The following is a 15,148-nucleotide window of genomic DNA, read 5'->3' on the forward strand; positions in this document are numbered from 1 at the left end:
TAATTGGGAGGAGTTCCCAGTCATAACAGAGATCATTTAGAGTGACACGTAACAGCAGGTGTTCCAAATAGGCAGGTAACTGGGCGCCCTTTGATTCTACAAGTAGCCTTGGTGGTCATTCTCTGCACAAGCATTTGTTGGGTTAGTTGAGTTTCCCGACACGACTAAAGCTGGTGAAATACATTGTATTGAAATACAACGCATTGAGGAAATGAGTCATAAAAATTCACAATCGATATCCTCAATTTGATTTCCATTTCTAACCATTCTTTCACGGTGTGAAAATAATTTTTGGCTAAACTGTATTTCTAATGATCGCAAAATAATAAAAATGAATGTTCAGAAAAACAGAAATACTCAAAATAAGCATTTGTACCAAAATAAAATAGTATTATTAAGAAATAGAATATAGAGTCAAGCTATATACATTAATCATCGTCTATATGATTGACTTAAAACATTCTTAATACAGTTATGATGGATAAACTGAGGAAGTATGCTCATATATATATATATATATATATATATATATATATATATTCCGCACAATTAAAACTGTCTTCAGTAACAACTGATTAATTACAACTACAATTACAATTAATTACAATTAATTAATTACAATTACAATCAATAACAACTGTATTGCCTTGAATATGAATGAAAAATAGCTTTCGATGTCAAATATTTGAAATGAGGTGAACTGACTGGCATCCAGTTCACCTACAGGACCGCCTGCTCATCCATGGGCCTGAAGAGAAATACGTGCTTCAGTGCTTTCTCTGCAGTGATAGCAACATGTACAGTTTACTGTAATTTAGCACAGTGAGGAAGAGGGAGAGTGATATATTTACCTATGTCTGCTTCAGGGCCAGAGTACTATAGACAATCGAACCAGCAGAGTCCTCTGACGCAAGCTCCTAATCATGTTTAGGTGAAGAGGGTACCTTTAAGTCATCATTTTTAGTGACACAATAAGCACATCTAATATACTAACTCCAATAAATCCATCACATTTTGCCCACAACTGACATGAATGTTCTGATCTTGAAGAGCAACTTCAAGGATATAGAGACAGCTCACTGTGGAGGTTGTGAGTTGTAGACATGTATCTTGTTATCCTTTCATTTTATTTGGCCACAAACTATAGTCATTAACTGGGTGATAATGCTGATAATCTATTATCCTACCTCTTGGTCCTGTAGATTAACTGTGCTGTATATCATAGCATCGTTAGGGTCTACAGAGGACTGGAGAAGAAACACGATGTAAATGGATAGTGTAATCAGGTACCATTACTGTTACGCTGTATAGTTAGAGATAGGACATGCACTGTAAATGGATAGTGTAATCATGTACCATTACTGTTACACTGGATAGTTACAGAGAGGACGCGGACTGTAAATGGATACTGTAATCATGTACCATTACTGTTACACTGGATAGGTACAGAGAGGACACTGACTGTAAATGGATACTGTTATCATATACCATTACTGTTATATTGTATAATTACAGAGAGGACACACACTATAAATGGATACTGTAATCATGCACTATTACTGTTACACTTACAATTACAGAGAGAACACACACTGTATATGGACGCTGTAATCAGGTACCATTACTAATACACTTTATAATTACTGAAATGACACAGACTGCAAACACACAATGTAATTATGTAAATTGGTATTGTAATTGTCTGATGTTACTGTTACTCTTCGTATTTACAAAGGGACTTACTATGTTGGTCAGTCTGTTCTGTGTATCTTCATCATTGGCCGGTCTTTTTCCTGAAATGACAGATGGTCGTAAGAACTGCAGAGCTGAGGTCACTGCCATGGACAACTACCACATCAACGCACCATCAGTCAATGATTGTAGGAATAGCAGGAGATTCATACTGGTGTCTTTTTTAAAATGCCTTCTGCAGTCTGTCTAAGGCCACAGATATGGCGAGTAGCTGACCTGCTCAGATGCAGCCCCACTTTCCTCTCACCTCGTCTGTTCAGAATGGCGCCTATAACAACGGCCAGCAGGAACACCAGGAGCAGCAGCAGGCCCAGCGTTAGTATGAGAACCAGCTGAGAGGATGAGCTGGAGAACATTGTGAGGCAGAACGTAAGGGGTTCCGTAACATTCCTTCACTCCCTATGAGGCAAGAAGCTCAGCATATACACCCCCAAATCAGAAAAGTTGGTTCGGTATGGAAAAACATAAAGTATGGGACAATATAACACCTGAAACTTTGCATTGCTTGTATTTGTATTTGTATATTTGTATTTTCCATACCGTCGAAATGTTTTCTTATTTGGGCTTCTACAGAAAAACTATCCCAGCACCTTCACTGGACCCAGTGATGCCCGGTGTCATTGATATAATATATTTCAATAAAGAGCAATGTCTCTGCAGCTTGCCTTTCTGAACTGCCAGTGCTGGAGGCCTCCTTAGGTGAGACGCCAGTAGATGCCATGGGTGACCCAGCTGGAGGTTCTTCACCAGTTATATTTTCGACATTTCCTGCAGATTAGGAAAACCACTCTCTTACTATATATAGATATAAAATGAAAATCAATAATGAATTATAATAATGCATATTTATATGAATTATCCATCCATCCATCCATTTTCCAAACCGCTTATCCTACTGGGTCGCAGGGGGTCCGGAGCCTATCCCGGAAGCAATGGGCACGAGGCAGGGAACAATCCAGGATGGGGGGCCAGCCCATCATCGCAGGGCACACTCACACCAGTCACTCACACATGCACACCTATGAGCAATTTAGCAACTCCAATTAGCCTCAGCATGTTTTTGGACTGTGGGGGGAAACCAGAGTACCCGGAGGAAACCCCACGACAACATGGGGGGAGAACATGCAAACTTTGCACACATGTGACCCAGGTGGAGACTCGAACCCCGGTCCCAGAGGTGTGAGGCAACAGTGCTATATGAATTATAATAATACATATTTATATGAATTACAATAATGCATATTTTGGTTCACCATCTAACTGCTTTTCCAACAAAGGGCAGCGGGGGGGCTGTAGCCTACTACTACTACTATTTTGGTCAAAACAAAATAAAAATAAAATAAAAATCTGTTCTAAAGTGTGGGTGTTATGAAGTATTTCACATACCGCTCCTGATCATCAGAGGCAGAAATACCGCGGGATCTGCCGCAAATGGAATCCAAATGGCACACCAGTAAGTGTCAGAGTCCGTTTCCTGCAGGTTCCTCATGGTCACATTAAAGACCAGGTGGGCGGGGTCATCACTGACTGACACCTCCCCTGTCATCTGAGGGGAGTCAGAACGTGCCACTGTGGAGCAGTACATCCAGTTAGACCCTCTACACCAGTACTTCACATGGTCTTTATACTTCTGATCATAGTAACATGGGATGGTGACAGATCCTCCTCTCTCTGCAGATACCCAGCTCACAGTCCTCACACTCTGAGCATCTATGAGGACAAAATAAGAATGATGGAGCATTAAAAACATATATTAATATCACATATTGTGTGAATGACACATTTAAAGAGATATAAAGGTGTACAATGGGCAAAGTGTACAAAGAAAGTTATGATAATAATCGGTGGATTTAATGAAATCCATCATCCACATCTGGCATGGGGTCAGGGAAAGTCTGGAGCCTGTCTCAGGGATCGCGGGGCTCAGCACAGCAGAAGAAGCTGTGTGGGGGGTGGGTTCATCACAGGGCATGGACACAGCTTAGGGGTACCACAGTGTAATAATCACAAAAATGCACACATGCACACACACCCACACATGCACACACACACATGCGCGCACACACACACACACTCACACACACACACACATGCGCACACATGCGCACACACACGCACACACACACACACTCACACACACACATGCACACACACACACATGCACACACCCACACACACCCAGTATGAACAGGGTTAGGATTACTGCAAATGACAAGTACAGTATAAACACTACATACATACAAAGATACCTGTTGTTATTTATAAAACAGTAATTAAACTAAGGTTATTTGTTACCTTTCTGATCTTATAGCATGGCTCTGGGCCCAGGAAGACTGCAACATGTGAAGAATAAGGCGTGTGTGTGTGTGTGTGTGTGTCTGTGTGGCTTTTGTGTTAAACCACAAGTGGTTTCCATCGCTTCAACCGTCTTACCTTCAGGACGTATACAGGGGCGGGGTCACTGGGGCACTGGTCCCAAGCTGAAAGGTGATTGGTCCCCAGAGTGCCCCCTCCCCTGTCACTCACCAATTCAAAGCATATCATTGGCTAATGATAAGGTTGGCCTTTCTGTATGAATCGTAGCCCCTCTTAAGCCCCCATCCAATAAAATCCTACAGTCGCCCCAGTTCTTACTTGTAACTGCTAAGTGGAGGTTTTCAGAGTATTCTGTAGTGCTGTTAATCTCCACTGCACACCAGTAATTCCCGCTGTCAGACCATCGCAGGTTGCTCATGGTTAGGTAGAAAGCCAGCTTGTCGGGGTCGTTGGAGATGCGTACACTGCCGATCCTCCATTCAGCCTGACTGCGACCCAGGATGGTACAGGATTGCAGACGTTTAGCTCTGCACCAGTACTTTGCATGATCCTTCTGCTTGTGTTCATAGAAACAGGGGATGGCAATTGATCCTCCATATGGGTGGGTTAAATGCTGAAATGTTTTCACACTGCGGTTACCTGCACAGAATGTGATGTATGTTGATTTTTGTAATTCACACAATACTCGCTATAACAAACTACAGACAATTAATGCTATACATCATCATCAAATACACCGTCCACTTTAAATAGCTTAACATCCACCATGTCACTGTAAGGAGCCCCATGTCTATGTAACTATAAGGAATCATTAGCAGTATTAGTATCCAACTATCCATCCATCCATCCATCCTTCCTTCCATCCATTGCTTATCCAGTATAGGGTTACAGTGACCCTAGATCCCACCCGAAACCACAATGCCTATACGACATGCCAGTCCATCACAGGACACAGTATTTATATACCATTTAAAAGTAAGGCTTGTAATGTAGTACCACTTTGCACAAAATGTTAAACCAATTTAATTAAATGTAATGTAAATGTCAGATCTCATATCTGCTAGGGTTTTGCCTGCAAAATAAAGCCTGAAAACGTTTTCTGCTCTTCCTCTTGTTAGCCCATTACGAGTCTCAGGCTTCGACCTGCTCCTGCGTTTTATCAGTCACGGACCTGGCTCTCTTAAAAGCCCTTACGTCCTCCAACACTGCAATGAGGCGTGCCATCTTACCTGGAAGGCCACTGAGGATGAGGATGAGGAGAGAGAGGAAGAGGATAGCCATGTGTTATGTTATGTGTTAGGAACCAGAATGTCTCTGAGGACTGTCTTGAGATACTGGCCCCTCTCCCCGCCCTTGACTCACTTCCTCGTGTATTTTCACTCGGTGGTGCTTCATGCAGAAACGGGAGTAGAGCTAGATGCCCGGAGAGATGTAAAACCTCTAAGGTCTGACCCTGAATGGTTATTTATGTAAAGAAGGCCACAGAAAGCAAGAAAGGGAAGTGGGAGAGGGTCAGAGGGCCTGTGGGCTGCTCCGCTACCTAAAGACATACAGTATCAAAGGTCACGCACACGCGCCTCTTCAGATTTTGGGATGCTGTCATGTGATGATCATGTGACATCCACAGGATGTGCCGAAAAAGAAGCACATGACCTCTGTGCTCAGCATCATTCTCATTTCAGTTTCAGTGTCTGTCTTCTTGGTTTTCAATGCAGAAAACCTCCCACTGAAGTGTGAAAACGACAAATGTCATGTTCCGAAATGATCACGCTTCCTTAAAAAGCAAGACAAATAGTTTAATGACAAACACACAAACACATTTTGATATTACAGTAATGAAAAAAAATACATAGTTGTGTCCACGTTCAGTATTTTTATTTATTTTTTTGTTGTTTTTTTAAACCGCAATGCTTTTCGGACAAAAAGGGAAACAGTTTCGACCAGGAGGTTCTCTTAAGAGAAGGTCAAGCACGAAATGTTTCATATTCATCATAACCAAACTTCACAAGTAGCTTTGTCAGTGAATGCCATAATAATAATAATAATAAACTTCAGAATACTAATCCTCGTTCTGTGTGTACTGCCACAGTGCTCTCAGTGCTGTCCTCTGCTCTCCTGCATACAAACACCGCAAAGATTGTAGTAAAGCTTCTGTGCAACTGTCGACAGTGATTTTTCAGTGAAACACTTAGCAAATTTGGCACGGCCTTGCAGATATCTGTGCATCGCTTAACCAGGAAAAATCCCACACTCCATGTGTGAGCACAAGGGGGAGACATTTCTTCATTTGTGGGGGGGGGGAGGGGTGAATATACACAGAAGTGGGTGCTGGGGAAATGTTGGTACACTAACCGTGGAACCACTTCACCATGCAAACTCCACAACAGGATGTTCTCCTCCCAGTAAAGAATGGACAGGAGGGTGGGCAGAACCAAGTACAGTGAGAATTGACGCCTTAATGTGCCCATATTGTCAGCGCCCATAATGCTTTGCTCTGTGACTCTGTGCTCAGTGTAAACACGGGGCCGTGAAGCTAGATGCTCATGCCCAGTCTCACCGGTTTTGTCATCACATAACTTGATGTAGCTACAGCTTGATGTAGCTACACTCTCAGCGATAGAATATGCACGTGGTTTTTTCACCGCGGACTACTGGTGTGGATACTTCTGACGGCAACTGTCAGCCTCTTTTGTTGTGGTTTGACAAGTACAGTTTCTGTTTCAGAGCTTCGTGGATGATCTGAAGAACAATGTCTTTCTCACAAGTCTCTGTCACAGCTATGATTCTGCTCCATTTTTGACCATTAGATTGGCCGGGGCTCTTCTCTAGTGATGGCATATCCAGCTAAATTATTATTATTATTATTATTATTGTCGTCCTTTTAATGGCCTCTCTGGTTCTCTTTCATGACAGTTTCACAGGGATGGTTCCTGTTCATAATTACTCATTCGCCACAGCCTACTTCTTGTTTCGAAGCATTCATGTCCCTACTGTGGTCTCTGCCACAACCTCATGTGATGGTTTTCTTGGTATATGGTCTCACCGTCCTTGTTCACCCAGCTCCCCCTCTCCCCACACAGAACTCTCAACACGCGTCAGCGCTGAGTTCCGGCTGTCCATGAACTCGGCACGCACTTGGGAAACGGCCGCCGTCTTTTTCAGCAGTGGATCTCGTAGGCAATCTGCTTGTCAAACAGCAGGCTCTGGCTCAGGAAGAGTTCCTCGGCCTCCACGTCCATAGTCGGCACTGCCTCCTCCCCCTCGCCTGCCATCCGGCTCATTGGCCGAGGAGCACGGTGCTGCGGGGACTCGGCAGGCGGCAGCACCCCCTGCTGGGGAGGAGGAATAACGGGCCGGTCGCGGTTCAGCACGTACATCTCGTGGCCGCGCTCGTCGCGGTACTCCTCCAGTTGGGCGAAGGTGGTGGGCCCATCTGAGTAGTCGTTGACATAGAGGACGCTCTCCTCCTGCTGGCCCTTCTGCCGCTGCCGGTGACGGCTGTAGATCATGGCCACCAGTAGCAGGGCGGTGAGCGCCAGTAGGGCGATACCAGCGGCAATGGCTGTCTGAGTGGCGGTGCCCAGTGCGTTGAAATCCATGCTGCCAAGGGCATAGAGAGGCTCCCTGCTGACGTCCATCAGCGCCGGGTGGGATGACTGCAGCCAGGGGCGCCAGGGCGAGGAAGGGGAGGCAGCGGAGGAGCCCGAGGAGGACGAGGATGGTGACACGTTAACGTGAAGGTGAAAGGTCACCCGGGCCACACCCCCGGCATTCCAAGCCTCGCATTCGTAGAGCCCCCCGTGGGCTTCTGTCACATTGCTAAGGAATAGCATCCCACTGCCCATGTCCGGGCCGAATCGCTCGGACTCCCCCTGGCCGTCAGCGGCCGCAGGTGCCGTGGCTTCAGGCTCCGGAGCCGCTTCCTGTGTCAGCCCCTGGGGAGTGGCCCTGGCCCTGTCCTGGACGGCCTTCCTCCAGGTGACCTGTGGCTGTGGGTAACCAGAGGCCTGGCAGGACACCCGCAGGCTCTCGCCGGGCCGCAGGGAGCGCCGGCGCGGCTGCAGGCGCACGGCAGGCGGGATGCACACCAAGCTGTTCCGGGGCACCTCCACCAGGCTGAGGTGTGACAGGCGCGGCGGCTCGGCGCACACCAGCCGCCTGTCGGCCGAGCTCAGCAGCCGCTGGCCCTCCTCGTCGATCCAGCTGCGCAGCCAGTGCAGTGCGCAGTCGCAGCGCCAAGGGTTGCCTGGGGTGACCGGGCCAGGAAGCAGGGAAAGGTGGGTTGAATCAGTGGGGAATTATGGGAGAAAATAGAGAAGAGATTTAGAATTCAGTTTGCGGCCATAGCTGCAAGAATGAGAAAAAACAATAAATAAAAAAACGAAAAAACAAACGAGGTGTCAGAAAGGATAATTGGATTGCGTGAGCGGAATGTAACCGCGATGCGCGATGCACGGAAATACTTCAAAATCTCTGTCACATGCACATTTATTTGAAGAACTGTGATTGTTTGCAGAATAACACGACATTTCTATTTTGATCTGCTAATAAAGCATAGAATGTGTATTTATAAAAAATAGCCCCGGATACAAAAACACAAAGCTTTTTATATGTGTATCTGTGAATTCCTTTTAAAATGTGTCTTTGATTCTCTCCCCATCCTCACCTGTGACACGCAGTACCTGCAGGCTGACCAGGGGTCGCAACGATGCCTGGCTCAGAGTGTGCAGGTTGTTGCGACTCAAGTCCAGCAATGCCAGGGAGCCCAGGCCCGCCAGAGCCTGTTCCCCCAGCACCTCCACACTGTTCTCCTGCAGGTGGAGCTCCTGCAGCCGCTGGGATATGGGGTGCAGTGGGATGGACCGGCGGAGGAAGAAGTGGGCGTGAAAATACAACTGTTAGTCCCCGACAATGAGGGTCTCATACTGGCATAAATATCTGATTTAGTCACCAGTATACATTATGGTGATCAATACTACAGTTGTATGACTTATCTTTAAATTACATTCTGTTCAGTTCCACAATAAGTATCAATAATTCATATAAATCATATGCAAACGATTACGAGACTTGTAGTCAATAAAACTATGTTAATTACTCATTAAAGATGCCCTTCGCCTTACAACGGTTCAATTTCAGACATTTTAACTCTATGACGCTGCGGTAGCGATGCACATTCAGGAGTCAGTTTTGAATCTGTCTCTGTTTCCGGGCTGTGGATATGCTGTATCATGCCTTCTACAGATTATGGGTGATGGCAGTGTCCACACAGCAACGCTTCTCGCCTCTGTAGTGATTAGCATTAAACATCTCATACCGAGTGTACTGTACTGCCCTCCCCACATCTATCTATCTATCTGTCTATCTATCTATCTATCTATCTATCTATCTATCTATCTATCTATCTATCTATCTATCTATCTATCTATCTATCTATCTATCTATCATATTCTACTATTCTACCTGCAATTTTTTTTCCACTTTAAGGTTCATTGGAATGTAACCCTATCGTAAGTCAAGGAGCGTCCCTGTGTCTAAATATCAGGTCCATTCACCAATGTACGTTAAAGTGATCAATCACAATGAAATTAGTCCGTACTACATAACAAATATTATCTTGTTAATCGTGTTCTCCGTAAAACAACGGATACCTTTAATTCTAATCAATTGTATGCAAACTCTCATGAGTAAACATTATCCCTACAAAAGTGTTAACTTTAAATGTTTCATGCAAAGTTTATTCCATCAGGAGAAATAATGTCATGTCAATATCTAGAGTGTAGCATAAATAAAGTCACCGGTCAGCCCCCCCCCGTTTCACACCTGCAGCCCGCGGAAGGTGAAGTCCTGCAGCCGCGTAATCTGGTTGCTGGCCAGGTAGAGCACGCGCAGGTGCGCCAGCCCCAGGAAGACATCGGGCGTCACCAGGTGGATGCGGTTACCATTGAGCGCCAGCTCCAGCAGCTGGCCCTGGCCGCGGAAGGCGCCCGGCTCCAGCGCCGACAATCCATTGTGCTGCAAGTACAGGTAGCGTAGGCTGGTCAATCGCGACAGGTCCCGCCAGCGCACCTGTCCAATGGCGTTGTCCTGCAGGAAGATGGTCTGTGTGGGGCAGAAAAGAAAAGTGTTGGTCTTCACCCATCTGTTTCCGGTCCAAACTGGTTCAGACTCTGTCATTTATTTACCTCTATGGCTGTGTGTCTTTACAACAAAAGGAGACAGAGATGCGATATGTGAAATTAAAACATCCCAGTGCACCTTTTCTTGTTCAGATGGCAAATAAAGCTTCGTTTTGTTGGGGTGTTTACGACGCAAGGAGAGATGGGGAAAGGGAGACATCATTCCCCGGTGGGGCTTGGTCTGGCAATAACCCTGTAGGCGAGACCGCAGACGAGGCACTGACCTGAGTGATGGGTGGAATGTTCTGGGGGAACTCCCTAAGCTCCATGGAGCCACATTCCACCGTTAGGCTGTAGCAGCGGCATCCGGCCGGGCAGCCCAGGGCCAGGGTCGCGTCTAGGGCACGGAGGGCCAGGACAAGGACAAGGAGCGAGAGCTGTGGGATGGACATCACGCTCACATGGGCGGGGCCTAGGAGCCGAAGAGGAGAGTGTGTTTGTTTCACTGTCCTGCTGGCACCGAGTACAGGCTGTGCCCTCTCTGTCATCTGCTTATTTATTGTAGGGTCATAGTGCATTAATTATAGAAGCATTAAGATAATCAACAAAAGTATTTCAGACTATTATACCCATCTGTCTTCCATAACTGCTTTTGCAGTACAGGGTCACATGATCACTGTAAAAAATTGTCACCTAAATATATAGTAAAATACTGCCAGCAGAGTTGCCAGCTGTTAATTTTGCAGTTCATCTGCTATATTCTGTTTTACAGTATGTTACTGTTATAATACCACACTGAAAAAAAATAACCTGTCGGATTTACTCAATTATGGCAAGATTTTTGCATTCACTTACTTTGGAGTGTATTTAAACTGATTTTTTCTTTCAAGATAGGTATACCAAATTTTAGGAAATAAAATATTTTAAATAAATTAAGCTAAAGCTCACCTACACTCTAAACCCTGCTAGGTTGAGTTTACTCAAAATGGTTCAGGAAATTGTTGTTTCAAATTATTTAAGTTTGAAAGCTCAGTTTTCCAAGTTGCTTGTTTACGTTAATTTCTAGACAAAGCGTTTCAAGCAAGGGAGCGCTCATTGACACAGATTATAAAGTTTGTTAGACATCATTTTGCAGGGCTGAGAGAAGGTGAGAGCTCCCCTAGTGGCTATAGGAGTGCATTTCACTAGAGCAGACACAATGGATGGCAGATTGCTTTATCAGAACTTGGGATTGACAAACAAAACAAATCATTTTGGCCATTCAATATTTCGATTTTGTATCAGGCTTAATTTTTGGAAGCCCATGCTTACTTAATATTTAGAAAATCTCCACACCTAAGAACAGAATACCATAGATAGTCTGTACCACATTTCATTACTAAATATTTTTCAGAGATCTTTGGGGTGCCTGAGTTAATTGTTGTGTACCAGATGGCCTTTTTCCTTTAGTGGCAAGAGGTGTGCAACTACAATAGAGTCGTAATTCCTTCAGTGGGTTGAAATATCTGGGTTAAAACAAACAGATCATTAAAGGTACGTATTCCTGCAGCACGATAACAAGTATTGCGTTTTTTTTTTTTTGTTTCTCCCCATACACATCCAACCTTAGAATCTGAATCACACAGCAAAAATCAACAGCAACACTAAATTCCATTCCAGTAGCAGCGAAAAAGCCATGACATAAGACTTTCTTATACTCTTACCCTATTGAACACCTTTGTGGTGGACTAAGGAAATTTTAAGGGCGGTGCCATGTCATTTTATGCAAATATATATCCAGCACCATTGGTCTACTGGAGAGTGGGCGGCTCTAGGAGGACATCACAACCCCACTGTCTTTTTCTGCATGTATAAGGCCACAGGCCAAAGGGGGGGGGGGGGAGTACTCAAAATGGCCTTGCATTAACAAATACATCACCCCTGGGGGGTGTCATTTGATGAACAACCACACCTCTATTCAATACATAAATAAGGAACATCCAGTAAGATCAGTATTTGGCATCCTTCTTCATGACAATTGGTGCAATATAGCATGGGTGCCGTAAGATTATGTACCTAATTTAAATTGAATGAAAGTGATTACGTTGGTTTAATTGCACATGAGAAAATGAGTGAGATTAATTTCACTACGTTCTGTTCTCAGAACACACAGTCAGTGCATCTATATAAAAAGAACATTTCGTTTTCAGAATACTCATTCTAGTTGGGAGTAACCACCGTCCATTACTTCATTTAATGAATTATGCATGAAAACAAATATATTTACATTGTATCAACACAATTAATTTAAGAAAAACCAATAAGTCAGTTGAATCCTTTTATTCAATGGGACAGCATGTGGCTCAGCAGACCTCAGTAAGTGTCCGGGCCTCTGATCACTGCCCAGCCTTGGCAGAATAGCCACAAGTCAATGGGCCCTTCAGCAAAACCTTTAACTCCTAACTGGACAGGAAACTTTATCGGGTCACGCTGGCAAAAGAGACTTGCGTCCCACCTGGTACCACTTTGCATTAGATGCTGAAGAGAGCCCTTAAATTACATTGGGTATACTATTTGCTAAACTTGGGTTTATTTTACATATAAAAATGATAAAAATTAACCCAAAACATAAAGTGAGTGAAAACACGTTGCCTTAGTAAATTTGAGTAAATCTTATAGGATGGTTCTCTGAAAGTAGGTAGCCTTTGGCTTAGTTTATTTAAAATATCTCCAAAAATTAGGTATACTTTATTTTTTTTTTTAAAAAAGGGTTTAAATTCATCCAAAAAAGTGAGTGCAAATCATCACCTCATTTAATCTGAGTAAATTCTGCAGTTTATGTTTTTCAGTTCATGTAATGAATTACAGTACACTGCAGTATTTTATGGGAAACAAGCAAGATTCTCATAAATATTGCCCAGAATGCATTTTTTCACCAGCATTGTATAATTTCACAGTCTTTTAGAGCATTTTATTACTATGTACATGTGGTCCAGGACCAGGTAGCTCAGGGCAGATGTCCGAGGACAGTCCATCATATTGCACATACTGTACGCTCTCTCTCTCTCTCTCTCTCTCACACACACACACACACACACACACACACACACACACACACACACACACACACACACACACACAAACACACACAATTCAGATGTCAACTCCACCCTGTTGCACGTTTTTGACTGGAATAGAAATGGGAAAAAACATGTAAATTCCACACACCAGAGGTGACTGAGGCCACCAGATGTTTAATATTACATATCCTACACAGCAGAAAAGACCGCTTCTAACTGATCATGGATTTACGCCTTTCATTAACTCTAGCGCCCCCTTTAATACTCCAAGACTTCATCAAAACCATTTAATTTTTATGTGGCTAATGCCACAAATGATCATCACGGTTGAAAGTGCACATTATGGTCTATTTCCTAATTCGACCCGCAAATTAATCACGTAAATAGCCAAAAAATTAACCACACATAAATCATCGACACCGGCTCATTCGCAACTCCTTTTTCCTCATCACGGAACCGCGACGGGACGGAATATGCCCGTAGTATTTTTACATCTAAAATAAATAAAGGCGAATATAAACAAGCCTTTTGCGAACGCATTATATCGTAATAAAACATATCCTACATGTAAGTACACATATATAAAGAGAACATAATAATTACAGTGCGGTTATATAACGCTCACATACAAAGAATGCAACTGATGGAAGCATGTTCTTCATTCCTGATGCTCATTTCATTTCATTGTTAAATTGCAAAGCCATAAAAGCAGCACTTATGCATAGACCATGTGAACTCGGAGTATTATTATTATTATTATTATTATTATTATTATTATTATTATTATTGCAGCATCAGCAAAGGAATACTCTTTACCTCCAGCGATGGATAAAAAGCAGAGATGCCCGCTGCTCACTCCCTTGTTGCGTCGCTTACCATTGAAACCCACGCATCTGTTCGCACGCTGGTTTCCATGCCAAATGCGTCCCAATCTATTAACACGCACTACCCTTGTCATTTAGGACGTGAAAGCGGTATCCCCGAAACATGTCAGCCTGCGAGGGAAACATCACGTCTCCATCCCGTCCAGTCCCAGCAAACGCCTGCCGCCTGCCGATCATAAACGATAAATTACGGGGTTATAGATATAGGCGAGAAAAGCGCCGTTGTTGCAGTGTGCGGAGGCGAAGGGGGGCTTTGTTTAAATCCATAATTTTCTTTTTTTTCCCCCTACTTACAGTGGTTATAGACGCAGTCTCATGTTGGCTCTGCAGTAGCCTACAATCACTGACCTCCTGCCCCGCCTTTTTCTCACAAACCTTTCGGCGTGTTGCTGAATAAAAGCGGTTCACGTTTTATATATACAGTAAATAAGGCGAACATAAGCATGAGTCGCTAGTTGTCTACTCTTCTATACACGTTTTTCGATTGCCGAGAACTGCGAATGGGGGGAGTTTGCAGCTTGTTTTCGGTGGGTGCTGTAGTCTCACGGGGTTTTGGATTGGTGACTGTGAATTCTCCGATGTGTATGAGTGCAGACTTCTTGGAAGAGGCTCTCCATGACACAATACGGGACGAACAGTTTACGAACATAAATGGATATGTGCTATTTTTTTCTCTATTATGTTTTACATTTTTTATGCAGAGGGAAAGTCTTCACTGGCAGCACGAGTGCTAATGATTTGATGATCTTACATCGTGCCTGCTCGAGCTTAAAGATGTCACTGCCAATGAAAGGCATCTGTTATTTATATTGGATGATAAATGGATTTGCCTGTAGTGGCAGATAGTGTGACACTGTTACATGAATCCCCAGCAGATCGCGTGCTGTGTTGTATGGAATACCCTCCGTTTCTTGCACTCCAAAGATTGGTGCCTTTAAATTGCCTGCAATGTGTGTGTGTGTGTGTGTGTGTGTGTGCGTGTGTGTGTGTGTGTGTGCGCGCGCGTGTGTAGATTAGG

General features: G+C 44.0%; 2 protein-coding genes across 2 annotated transcripts; both read right to left on the minus strand.

The window, feature by feature from the left end:
- Positions 1-532: 532 nt before the first annotated feature.
- Positions 533-5,493, minus strand: LOC125739898 (CMRF35-like molecule 8). Its single transcript, XM_049010452.1, has 9 exons — positions 5,298-5,493; positions 4,387-4,707; positions 3,139-3,462; positions 2,418-2,520; positions 2,000-2,097; positions 1,744-1,793; positions 1,188-1,247; positions 852-917; positions 533-748 (listed from the first exon to the last, which is right to left on the minus strand). The coding sequence occupies exons 1-8, from the start codon at positions 5,347-5,349 to the stop codon at positions 852-854; spliced, it is 1,074 nt and encodes a 357-aa protein (XP_048866409.1). The 5' UTR covers positions 5,350-5,493; the 3' UTR covers positions 533-748.
- Positions 5,494-5,882: 389 nt separating this feature from the next.
- Positions 5,883-14,614, minus strand: LOC125739887 (leucine-rich repeat-containing protein 24-like). The gene is made up of 6 exons (XM_049010426.1): positions 14,425-14,614; positions 14,063-14,296; positions 10,472-10,659; positions 9,892-10,170; positions 8,735-8,903; positions 5,883-8,314 (listed from the first exon to the last, which is right to left on the minus strand). The coding sequence occupies exons 2-6, from the start codon at positions 14,202-14,204 to the stop codon at positions 7,227-7,229; spliced, it is 1,866 nt and encodes a 621-aa protein (XP_048866383.1). The 5' UTR covers positions 14,205-14,296; positions 14,425-14,614; the 3' UTR covers positions 5,883-7,226.
- Positions 14,615-15,148: the final 534 nt, after the last annotated feature.

This window comes from Brienomyrus brachyistius, chromosome 4, assembly GCF_023856365.1.
Source record: "Brienomyrus brachyistius isolate T26 chromosome 4, BBRACH_0.4, whole genome shotgun sequence".
NCBI lineage: Eukaryota > Metazoa > Chordata > Actinopteri > Osteoglossiformes > Mormyridae > Brienomyrus > Brienomyrus brachyistius.